A 12,307-nucleotide genomic window follows, 5' to 3' on the forward strand; every position below is an offset into this window, starting at 1 on the left:
TGTAATACTTAAAATCAGTGTTTAACATGCTGTCTTAACTGTATAATGAGGTTTTCCACGGTCGAAAAAACTGCCACGTTCTTTTGATTTACTTTCGAAAGAACACGGCAGCAGTCTAGACACGCAGGGGAAGTTTTCAAAAAAAGGCCACTTTTTTTCAGAAAAACCCTGTAGTCTATACACACCCTTAGTGTGCATGTGTAGTAAAACAAGCATTTCTGTGAACCCATGAATGCTACTTTAAAACCATACTTAATTACATTGAAAATGAAATGTACCTTAAATAAAATCACCTTTGTCTTTGCAGTCTGTGCTGAAATCGTCAACATTTGCGCTCCCCCTGGCATATCAGCATTCTGTGTGGAGTGCTGATGAATTAGGGCCTTTTATTCGCCTATGTCTCATGGATCAGAACTTCCCAGCATTTGTGGAAGAAGTGGAGAAGGAGTTGAAAAAACTGACAGAAGGTTGAGAAAAGTTAATACTGTATTTCAGGTAATAAGTTAAGTGGACACAAATTTGAGAGTATTTTTTTGTCAGTGTTTTATTTTTAAAAACAGGTGAATCCACTTTTTATACATCATTGCACATCAACAAATACACAGAACACAAGTTCATGCATCTACATTTATGCACGGCATGTGAACGCTGTTAGGTCTGTAATTCTACAATCAATCTTCAAATCAACATGAGAAATTACAGTGTCAAACTTAAGAATATATCTAGTTGCATAGAATATCACCATGCTGTAACATTTCAACATCATTTAAAACAAAAGTAAATTATAAAAGTTTGCCTGAATTGAATGTACAAGAATATGTTGAACACATCAGTGCAAAAGGATTTGAGAATTTACATGATTTAACCAAAAAAAAAAACACCCCACTTAAAAAGCAATCTCATATATATATATATATATTTATAAACTGAAGTTTTTACTACAATTAATCAACACAGACTGTTCCAGCTTTCAAAGTCTTTGATTATAGGACACCCAAAATCTTTCTATATTGGTTAAGCCCTTAAAATAAATTCAATTTATATTACTCCTCTAAGTACCAGAACAGTATAATTCTCTCATCTCTCAGACATACAATATAAGGAATGAATATCAGCAGCTTAAAAATGAAACACTTACTGTATTTTGGTTTTCCTCTTCCCAAAAAATATAAATATATACTGTATATATTTTTAGGTTTTGCTGTACTTTACAAAAAGTTATCACTAGATGGCAGCAGTGCATTTTAGAGATTTGCCAATTTAACAGCTACATTAAGAAAGTAAATGATGGTGCATGCATGATTTGACTTTTTACTTCTAACACTGAAATATCTTGGGGGGAGGAAGCAACACTCACAGCACATCAAGCCCAAGGTAGTTTACACCTTCTACACTGAAGCATTGTTAAAATGTATCTGGGTATGTCATCCTTACAGGACAGGCTAAATAAGGCATGCTTTTTTAGACAGTCATTGTTGCTCACTTGAAAAGAAAAATCAAATAGAACTGGAGTTCTAGAACCAAGAGTTCCAACCATTAATTTCGCAGGTTATATTGCCATCAGTCTCTCAGATTTAAAGCTCTGTGGAAAGAGAAAATTGATAAGAAAGGTTTTAATCAATGATTAATACCACCCTGAATACAGTATGCCATAGTGCACATAATAAAACTGCTAGTGTCAGATTTGCTATTAAGATAAAGGCTTTTCTAGTTTCAACCTGTAAAACATCAGTTTCATACCATATCTACAGAAATTATATTATATTACATTATATTTTTAGGGTGGGGGGGTCGGGGGGGGGGGCGAATTTACTTTGCCACTAAGGCCGTAAGTGCTGCACAGGTAAGAATCATGATAGCATTTGACTAATGTTGTGTGAATATGCATTAATTACCATTCCTAGGCTATTATGGCAGGGATCGTTTATAAAAATCCGTGGGCAGTGTATCCTTTTCAGTAATGTATGGAAGAGTAAAAATGTCATACTTACATTATACGCATTGTTTTTAATTTGTGTTTCTCTGGCGTAAGTTTTTATCTTTGTGATTGTTCGTAGAGTTGCTTTTCCTTTAGAAGAGAAAAAGTTACATTATCAACAATTTTTTGTAACAGCAGCATGGTTAAGAGACAAGTTGCTCACAAGAATGCAGTATTGTAGGCATGTTGGTCTCAAGAGACAAGTTGGGTGAGGTAATACCCTTTATTAGACCAACTTCTAGTGGGGAAGACAATCTTATACACTCTAAACTCAAAAGCTTGTCTGAGTGCATAAGCTTGTCTCCCCAATGGAAATTGGCGTAATAAAAGGTATTACCTCACGCACCTTATCTTTAAGTCATTCAAAGATAAGAGCCAAGAGAACACCTGTCTTGAATAATCTTGTGAAATCAGCAAAAGCAAATATTCACAACACTTGCTTTTGCAGGAAGGTTCTTGCAATATAATTTCCCTTACCGAAATGAAGTAGAAGATTTGGAGCACAAACACGAGTGAAAATCAGCAGGTTTTATTTGTAAGAGTATTTACAAATATTTTTGCTGTATTTTTCCAGCTTTATGATTAAGCCCTTCATCTCTCTCACATTATCTGATTTTGTATTGCTCTTCCTGGTTGGGGAAGGAAAACCAAACTAGGTGGCCTTAACCCACAGGTTCTTTGGGGCAGGAAGTATTTTTTTTATTTGTATAAATACCTTCTAGCACAATATGTCAATCCCCACTAGAAATCCAGAGTGTTACAATACAAATGGTAATTGCTATTATGCCTAAATCTAGGTTTCATGCATTACAAAATCCCATAAAACCACCAAGCTCTTCCATGAAGTAATTTTAAGCTACATATTCAGTAATAGTGCCTGAACTACAAAGCCTTTCAATATACTCAGATAAAAGTACTTACATTGGCCCAGCTGGTTCATCATCTGCAGCAGAAGTCCCACCGTGATCCAATGAAAAATAAAAAAAGGAAGGAAAAAGAGGTGTCAGTTTCTGTTTAAAGTCTAGCTGGACAGTGAACAGCAAACTGATCTATCTACAGCGTTAAAGGCCATTCCACTTGGTAGTGCAAAGGTTCATGAAGTTATTTTTCTGGATTCAGGTTTTAATGGCAAATATGTTGTTTCAATGGTTTGAGTTAACACTTTGAATGCTCGTCATGAAGAACTGCAACTGTAGTGGACAGATAGTTGCAATATGGTCATACTCATCTTGTCCCCAAGTTCCAGTGGTTCAATCTTATAAATTAGATGAGAAGACAAACCAACATTTCAGTTGTAAAATCCTGCTGTGTGTTTTCTTGAATTAATTTTATTTTTAAAAACAAAAAAACCCCACACATTCATCAACTCTTGATGGGCAAGTACCAGTATATACATAAGAGGTATATACCATAGCTTCTCCCCCAAGAATGATACAACCCATTTCATGTTCCCTTTTTCCACATCACATTGAACCAGTTTTTGGGGGAGCTGGAAGCTGCAATACTTTAATGTAGTGTAAACAAAAGCAGTCCTTGCATAGTAGCAAGCACTGTGCATGTGTGTATCAGGACAGGACTCATGTAAAATACTGGGGAATGGTGTTGCAACTCCCCTTGAGACAACAGACTTCAGCTACAAACAGACTTGACAGCACTGATCTGCCTGTGTCTCTCGGCAAAAATGCCAGAAAAAACGCTGCATTGTTTAGAAATTAAAAAACAATTTGTTTTGTTTCAACATATGCACTTTCATGAACAATTTAATATTGTATAAATGCCTTATTTTGCTCCCAGGCTGCACTAGAGAAAATAGTAATTGGGAACCTTTAAACGGTGTTATAACAATTAATTCGCCAGGTTGTGTTATTGCATCTTATAGGACTGCTGTTGAGGAGCAATCATTTAATCCATTGTTTTAAAGCATTTTTTTTTTTTAATATATATATAAAGGTGGAATTTTTTTCACTGAAGTCTTTAGGAAACTCTCAGCAGGATTCCACAAGGGGGCTAAGTGCACATGAAGCAGTTATGGAAATTACAGTCTTAACAGTGTAGGCATCTGCATGAGCACACACTAGGAGTAATGTCTGTCAAAAATAGGACATTACTCCACCTGTACCTTCCAGGCAACGGATAGGCAAAGCCACCGCCAGCACAAACAGTGACCGGAACAAAAAAATATTTCAAAAAAATAAAGAACTAACCACAAACCAACAGCTTTACAGCCAAAGTAACACACTAGCGACACACTAGTGTCCACAGAAGTCCATCACTAGCAACAATGCACTATCGAGACAAGGTACAAAGAAAACTATGACTAGTAAGGACAACCAGACATCAATGTGCTGTATATACAGTGGAGATATACAGAGACATATCCAGGAACTGAAACACAAAGCACAATAGAGTAAAAACTAAGTTCTGCCTGCACACACATCTTTCGATTCCTACAAAAATTTCAAAACAGACAGCGCTACATACTCTACAAACTATACACTGCATGGGAACTTTTTAATGGAATCGGACAGACGGTGAGTCCTTAGTTTTTAATATTTAAGGATTAGTATGGTTAGTAATGCCCTATATAAGCCAACATTCTACATCAGTTGTAATCTCAGCCTTCTACAAATATAATGAACATCTCAGGGAGTTTAGTTGCTAGACTTCAGAAACATAAAACTATACTATTGGGATGCAAGCCATCCCTTGTTATGGTAACCATTCTGTGATCTTAACTAAAATACATGTAGCATGGATGCAAATTCCAGATGAATAGTTTAAGTGTTAGACTAACATTTTTCTGATTTATAAAGGCTACCAGCAGATGTTGTCCTAGCAAAGATCTAGAAACTGAAGGAGCTGTGTCTGTAAGAACAGTTACAGTTAGGCACAAACAGACTATCTTCTTCCTTCCACCCATCTATATTCTATAACTTCAATAAAATGAAATTAAAATGCCTATGTATGTCACTAGCTTGTTGTTCAGCCATTTAACTGCTGAAAAAGCCTCCCCTGTACAGTACAATACAGTACAGACAAAGGACCAAAACCCTAATAAAGAAATCAGAGGGGGAACAGAACTACAGAAAACTAAGTACAAAATTAAGAGTAAATAAAGATTAAAAACAGCAAACTGAAATCCAAATTAGTTGTGAACGTGAATGAAGAAACTTTAAGAAAAGTGTTAACATTATGAACTGTGCATCGTATAGACTGAAGCGGAGATTAAACAAACTCCAAAGCATGCAGATCTCTCACTTACCACCATTTTTAAAAGGGTATGATGCAATTGAGGGGGGAAAAAAAAGAAGTCATAGTAACCGACAAATATCAATATAACCCGAAAGCCTCATGTCAGAGGTCTGCTCTAGTAAGTGTCTCCAACTCATTAGTATTTGAATCAATGGTCAGAGAAGATAAGAACATGTCTCTTCATTTCATTCAAATGTGTGGGGTGATAGTGCTGTGCCAGGCTCTTGAAAAAAACATCAGTCAATCTTCAATTTCACAAATTGCTACACTACTCCCCTCCCTCTTCAGGAATTTGTTACTTAATCTGGAGGCAGATTCCAGTGAATCATTGTTTATTTAATTCAAGATTAATAAACCTTGCTTGTGGGTAAATGATTATTTTCTTAACATTGTCCTGTTGAAAAGTTTACAACCTCTAGTGTCTAAGTCTCAGAGGGGGTGGTAACCCTGTTAGTCTGTACTACAAAAGCTTAAAAAACAATAATGTTCCTATAGCACCTTAGAGACTAACCAAAAATATACATAGATCTATAATTACAGATCAATATATATTTTGGTTAGTCTCTAAGGTGCTACAAGACCATTGTTTTTAAAGTTTTTCTAGTATCTATAGCTAGCTAGCCCTCCTGCATGGAGCCATGTACATGCTAATAGAGCTAAGGTCACATTTGTAGTATGAGGAATGAACAGAGAAACTAATATAATTCAGTTCTAATTTCCTTGTCTGTCACTATCAACATTACATTTTCTCAGTTTAATTTCTCATATTATCCAGTTATTGTGTGTGTGTTTAAGGGAAGTATGTTTGAGTGCAGTATGTTGGAACAGTTACACTAGAGTGCCCTATTTAGTACTAGATTAATATTTAGTGTGGCCTTTTGTGTTGCTGTAATGCAGACATTACAAAATTTAACATGTCTGATATTCTCAGCATATAGTTTCCTAATAGGAACAACTTAAATTACACCCAGGAGGCTCATTGAGAACTAATTTCCAAAGCTGAATTTTGTTTTAAAAAGTTAAATATTTTTCACCCTCAAAAGTTCATTTTGCTGCTGAATATCCCTTTATCTAATGTAATTCATACTGCTTCTGTTTAATGTTTCACTGAAGTGAATGAACGAGGAAGTTTCAAAGAAAAGCAGCAGCATAAGAAATGAATATCATAGATCAGAGTCACAGGGCAGCAGTCAATTCTGCTCCCTTACCCCATTTCAGAAAAATAGTTGTGGCCCAAACTTATGCCTAATTTAATCTCAAGTACTTTTTTTTCTTCTTTTAAAATGAGTAGTCTGTTCCACTTGGAAGTCTAGTTTTATAATGGAACTGCTCATAAAACTTAGCAGCTCCATAAAAATGTCTACAAAAGGAAGTACACAAGTGCAAAGCTGCTTTAACATTTTGCCTTTCCAAGAAGAGAAATCAAAACAATCTAATGGGAAATGTGAACATTCTACTTCCAGAGGGCTTTAGACTTTATTGGTACAATTTAAATCTTTGTATTTTATTCCTCAGCTTCCAAAAAACACATGATCAGTACTTGGGATGATCTGACGACTTCCAAAATACAGGATAATATTGCGTACTTAAAAACGAGCAATTTTCTGGAGATATGCAAGCTTTAGAAGAGCTGTACATGAAAACCCTTATTAACTGTCAAGGGCTTCTGTTATACACAAAGATTTAGAGGCAACACTTACAGACACTAAGTCTGAATTTTGCAATAAGAATTATTTTCATATGATTTTTCTATCACGCTACATGACCAATAGGAAAATGGGATAAAAGACTCATGGGCAGCATAAACTGAACATTACTGAAGAGTTCATATACCAAAAAACAATCAATCAATCTGAAATGGAATGTAGGCATAAAATTAGATTGATTAGAAAACATAAGACCAAGAGTGGTCAAATCAGGTATAGAATGAATTTTGTTCCGATAAACAGTATCTATCAAACACATACAGTGCTAAATGGCAAAACCCTTGCAGAGTAATTCCATTTGGCTGTCACTGTGCTACAGTGATCCTCAGCTGCAGGTATAGCTAACTCCTGGGTGTTTGACACTTTTCACCCTTGGTAAGGTTAGGTGTGGAGGACAGAGGTGAAGAAGGGCAGTAGAATTTTTTAAAAAACTTTTACAAGATAAACCATTTCAGTGAAATATACACTTTTGTTCTTTAAATTACTACTTACAGTAATAACAGTAGCAGAGAAAAGCAAGAAAAATGAGAATTAGAAAAAATGTGGGGTAATGGAATGCAACTGCTGCACAACTAGAGCAGAAATAGTTATGAAAATAGTTTACTTCTGAGTAAGCTGAGCAATGAAAAAGGAAGAAAGAAGGCACATGTTATAACAACGAAGTTATTTCATGGTTTAAACTAAAGATTATGTAGAAAATGGATTTGGAAGTAAAAACTTAACTTGCTACATTCTTGGGCAGAAATGTAACCAAGGAGCTTTTACTTTCTACTTACCCATGAACACACACTTAAAAATTTAATTGCCAAGTAAAACATTTTCTTAATTTTAAAGCCTCTGAAATATCACAAAGGTCACAATGGCTGATCTCTCTCTGACTGTCATTACAGTCTAAAAAAAAAAAAAAGCAGCTTAAACCACCATGGCCGAGGGAAAAGGGGATGGGGGCTATTTGCCCCCTTTCGTTGTAAAGTGACCTCCAATATCTGCTGGGCAAAACAAATCAGAACTTCCTTATTGAATACTGGATTTTGATCATATATGCCATGAAGTGTCAACACTCTTGGCCTGGACTTGCTATTTGATTTTTCAACAGCCCCTGATGTGAGAGCCTGTGACCGATAACTATTTGCAAAAAGAAATGCATTGATGCCATGTGGAAAGAAAGTTGTGAAGGCGGCCAAGCACAGTCCCCTCCTTCCAGCATACAAGGAGGAAGCAATGAGTTCATTCAGCAAGTAAATAAATGTTCACTGCAAGAACCTCTTATTGTGGGATCTGAAGGATACTTGGCATAAGCAAGGCAGTATGGCAAAAATTGTAAGAACTCAGACACTGTATTCACATTTCCAGTTGGGAATAGTTTTCTCTGGATTCAGAGACTGGTTTTCCTCTTTGTTATGCAGCAGCAGCAAAGGGGTAAACAACTTGAGTATGTCAGGAAAGAAATAATGGGGCTTTATACTACAGGCAGTCCCCAGGTTACGTACAAGATAGGGACTGTAGGTTTGTTCTTAAGTTGAATTTGTATGTAAGTCGGAACTGGTACATATTGTAGGGGAAACTCTAACCAAACATTTCTCCAGAGCTCAGTTTTATTCTCCCACACCTCACTTCCCTCAGTCCTTTATTCTCAAGCTGAGGTGTCTGCTGAGAAAAGCCACTCCACGTCTCCCTGGTCTGCTGGGGGGAAGCAGCTAGTGCGGGGTTGCCTCACCCCGTTTGTAAGTAGGGGTCTGATGTAAGTCGGATCCATGTAACCCGGGGACTGCCTGTACTTTCTTCTCCTTTTCCTTGGAATGGGAGACATGATTCACTTAAATGCTAAAAGCTATGTTCTCATGCAGTGCCAAGGCTACTGAGAAGGGAACTCACGTCAAGAAATGTAAAGACTGTCTTCTTTGGTCTATGTAGAGAGTTGTGTGTGTTTTAATATCAGCACCAGCTGCATTTGTATGTATCCTGGCAACACCAATAGGGGCAATGGACTGGGTCTTCCTCATTCATCAAGTAGCCAATCTGGGGAAGAACTTAAAATCTTCCTTTTCAACACGGATACTCCCTGCCCCTATTCCTTCTTTATCAAAGTATGCCCTTGCACTAAGAGCTCTTGGATCTGTGTTGTTTGAGAAGCTGGTTTAGTCTCTTGAGATACAGAATATGGCATAACTTTCCACACCTCTGAAGAACTGAATCTCAAGTATACTCTTACTCCTATTGCCTGGGAAGAGGAGGCCGATTTCTGGAAGATGACAGTGGGCTAGGGTAATGAGAGGGAGGGAAATTCTGATATACTCCTGAACTAGTAGGAAAATTCAAGAGTTTGAAGTAATCCTGCTCCAGCTGTTTTGTCAGGCTTTGTGCCCTGTAAAAAGAAAGTTGCAAGAATATGGCCCTGGTGACTTTCCTTGTAATAGGAAATTTTCTAGTGGAGGAAAAAAAAGAAGTTTCTTTCTCCTCAAGAAGGAATATAAGAGATCTCATTTGCATTCAGCTTCAGATGTGTCAAGGAAAGAAATTAACATTTCTGAGATCTGCTTCAAGAGAGTCCAGCAAGTTACTAAAAAGCCTTGGCTCTGAACTAGCACAGAGCAGATCGGAAGGTTGACTATAGATGAAAGTCTGGTATGCTGGGACACTCAGACTGTTTACTACTAGCAGCCCCTGGAGAAGCCAAAATAGGTAGCCAGGAGCAACCAAGACTGTCTGTATAGATCTCAGTGAACTATGAGGCGGACAGTTTTCAAGTGAAGACACAAGTGGCCATATCACTCCAAGTGTTCTGCTGACTGCCTCTCCTACTTGCCACTTCACAGGAAAATCTGTTAGGAATGTGACACCAGTCACTCTATCCTGCAATAAAATAGCCCAAACTCAAGAAAGGAGGCAGCTTATGGAGTCTGTGGAAAGGTTTTTGGTAGATCTGATAGTGAGACAGCCAAAGGCACTCCCTGAAGACCTTCATGCCACCAACCCCACCCCCCCATTTAGCTAAGCCAGGAAGGACAAGCACCTTCACTGATTACAGCTATAATACAGTTTAAACCTCTAGTTCAGCAGCTGGGTACCTGAACGGTTCCAAAAGAGGGAATATTCTGGATCACAGGAGGTCAATATTTGTCTAACAGCATTAGCAACACTTTCACTGTTTACTGGGATGTTAAAGGACATTTAGGGATAAATTAGAGCTAAACTACAGCACACAAAGAGCCACTGGTGGCCGTAAAACTTAATGGGACTGCAAAAAACTTGGCCACGACCATAAAAAGTGAACATCCGGATAATTAATATCATTCCAGACGATGGCTGTGTCTGGATGAGAGAGTTTCAACCTGTATCATTACATGGGGAAGATAGCCAGGAACCAAGTGTATGTCTACACTACAAAGTTAATTCGAACTAACAGCCGTTAGTTCGAATTAACTTTCATAGGCACTATACAGGCAAACCGCTAGTTTGAACTTAATTTGAACTAGCGGAGCGCTTAATTCGAACTAGGTAAACATCATTCTACGAGGACTAACGCCTAGTTCGAATTAAGGGCTATGTAGCCACTTAATTCGAACTAGTGGGAGGCTAGCCCTTCCCAGCTTGCCCTGGTGGCCACTCTGGGCACAACCAGGGAAACTTGTCTGCCCCCCTCCCGGCCCTGGAGCCCTTAAAGCAGCACGGTCTGGCTACGATGCCCGTGCCAGGTGCAAGCCTGCCAGTAGACCCTGCACTTAGCATGGCACGAGCCAGCCACCCGCTGCCACCCAGCCCTCCGCCTCTTCCCGGGACCAAGCTGGCAGCTCCCAGGAGCCTGCCTGGGACCGCAAGAGGCGGGCGCCCGCCTGGTCTAGTGCGGAGATCATGGACCTCATCCAGGTTTGGGGGGAGGTCTCCAACGTCCACGACGTCCGCACTAGGCACAGGAAAGTGGCCGTCTAGGGCAGGATAGCTGCCAGCCTGGCCACCCAAGAGCAGGTTTGCATGAAAATCAAGGTGGTCCAGTGAGACCCCCGACCCTGAGCCCTGAGCTTAGAATGGCCGTACTCGGTCAGACCAAAGGTCCATCTAGCCTAGTAGCCTGTCTGCCGACAGCGGACAACACTAAGTACCCTGGAGGGGATGGACTGAAGACAATGACCAAGCTATTTGTCTCGTGCCATCCATCTCCAGCCTTCCACAAACAGAGGCCAGGGACACCATTTCTACCCACTAGCTAATACCACTCCATGGACCCAACCTCCATGACTTTATCTAACTTCTCTTTAAACTCTGTTCTAGTTCTAGCCTTCACAGCCTCCTGCGGCAAGGAGTTCCACAGGTTGACTATTTGCCTTGTGAAGAAGAACTGTGTTATTAGTTTGAAGCCTGCTACCCATTCATTTCATTTGGTGGCCTCTATCATATCCCCCCTCAGTCTCCTCTTTTGTAAGCTGAAAACTCCCAGTCTCTTTAGCCTCTCTTCATATGGGACCTGTTCCAAACCCCTGATAATTTTAGTTGCCCTTTTCGGAACCCTTTCCAAGGCCATAATATCTTTTCTGGGGTGAGGAGATCACATCTGTACACAGTACTGAAGATATGGCGTACCATAGTTTTATACTTCCCCTCCTCTTTCTTCCCCTGGCTTCCCCCTTCCAGCTCCCTCCTCCCAGGTTTCCCCCTCCCCTTCCCATCCTCTCTTTCCCTCGCCCACCTTCTTTTCCCAGGCTCCCCCAGTTTGGTTAAATAAAGAGAGTTTCTATTTTTGAACACACGTGTCCTTTATTTTTTACGTCAGGAAGAGAGGCTAGGGAGGGGTAAGTGGAAGGAGGTGAGGGAGGAATGGGGTACGAGCCCCCGATGGGGAGGACTGGGGTGGCTCTGCAGTCTCCTCGGGGTGGAAACTCTCCTGCAGACCCCTGACTGACCCCCCCCCCCCCCCCCCCGGACGGCAGCCTGGGGCAAGTGCAGCCGGGCTGATGGCCGAGTGTGGGCACTCATGGCACCAAGCCAGGACTGTTTTGCTGTCCCTCATCGAGGCAGACAAGCAAGCAGGGAACCCTGAGAACTGTCTGTCCGGGGGGGAGGAAGGGGGAAGGGTCGGGTCCCTTTAAGCACAGCCCTCAGCTAGCCTGAGACAGCAGCTCCACGCTCTAAGTCCTAACCTGATGCCCTGCTGGCACTGCTTCCGGCCAGCCTTAACTTCTGTTCAGGGTCCGCTCAATGGGGACATGCTAATTCGAACTAGTTTTTAGGTCTAGATGCACTAGTTCGAATTAGCTTAGTTCGAATTAACTAATTCGAATTAAGTTAGTTCGAATTAGCGCTGTAGTGTAGACATACCCCAAGTGATTTAGGACTACACAGGTCAAAACCAACACCTTAAAACAGACCCAAGAAA

General features: G+C 39.9%; 2 protein-coding genes across 2 annotated transcripts in view; one reads left to right on the forward strand and one right to left on the reverse strand.

The window, feature by feature from the left end:
* REC114 (REC114 meiotic recombination protein) overlaps positions 1-12,307 on the forward strand; it is a 111,061-nt gene that overhangs the window by 97,680 nt on the left and 1,074 nt on the right. Inside the window, exon 6 of the mRNA XM_075897569.1 lies at positions 308-495. Within this exon, the coding sequence (XP_075753684.1) occupies positions 308-472 (165 nt within the window). The 3' untranslated portion in view covers positions 473-495. The remainder of the gene's footprint in view (positions 1-307; positions 496-12,307) is intronic.
* The window catches only part of NPTN (neuroplastin), a 70,426-nt gene continuing 58,645 nt past the window's right edge, over positions 527-12,307 (reverse strand). The window contains exons 6-8 of the mRNA XM_075897570.1: positions 2,900-2,921; positions 1,992-2,068; positions 527-1,582 (exon numbers count right to left, since the gene is read on the reverse strand). Of these exons, the coding sequence (XP_075753685.1) occupies positions 2,008-2,068; positions 2,900-2,921 (83 nt within the window). The 3' untranslated portion in view covers positions 527-1,582; positions 1,992-2,007. The remainder of the gene's footprint in view (positions 1,583-1,991; positions 2,069-2,899; positions 2,922-12,307) is intronic.

Source organism: Pelodiscus sinensis, chromosome 14, assembly GCF_049634645.1.
Source record: "Pelodiscus sinensis isolate JC-2024 chromosome 14, ASM4963464v1, whole genome shotgun sequence".
Classification (NCBI taxonomy): domain Eukaryota; kingdom Metazoa; phylum Chordata; order Testudines; family Trionychidae; genus Pelodiscus; species Pelodiscus sinensis.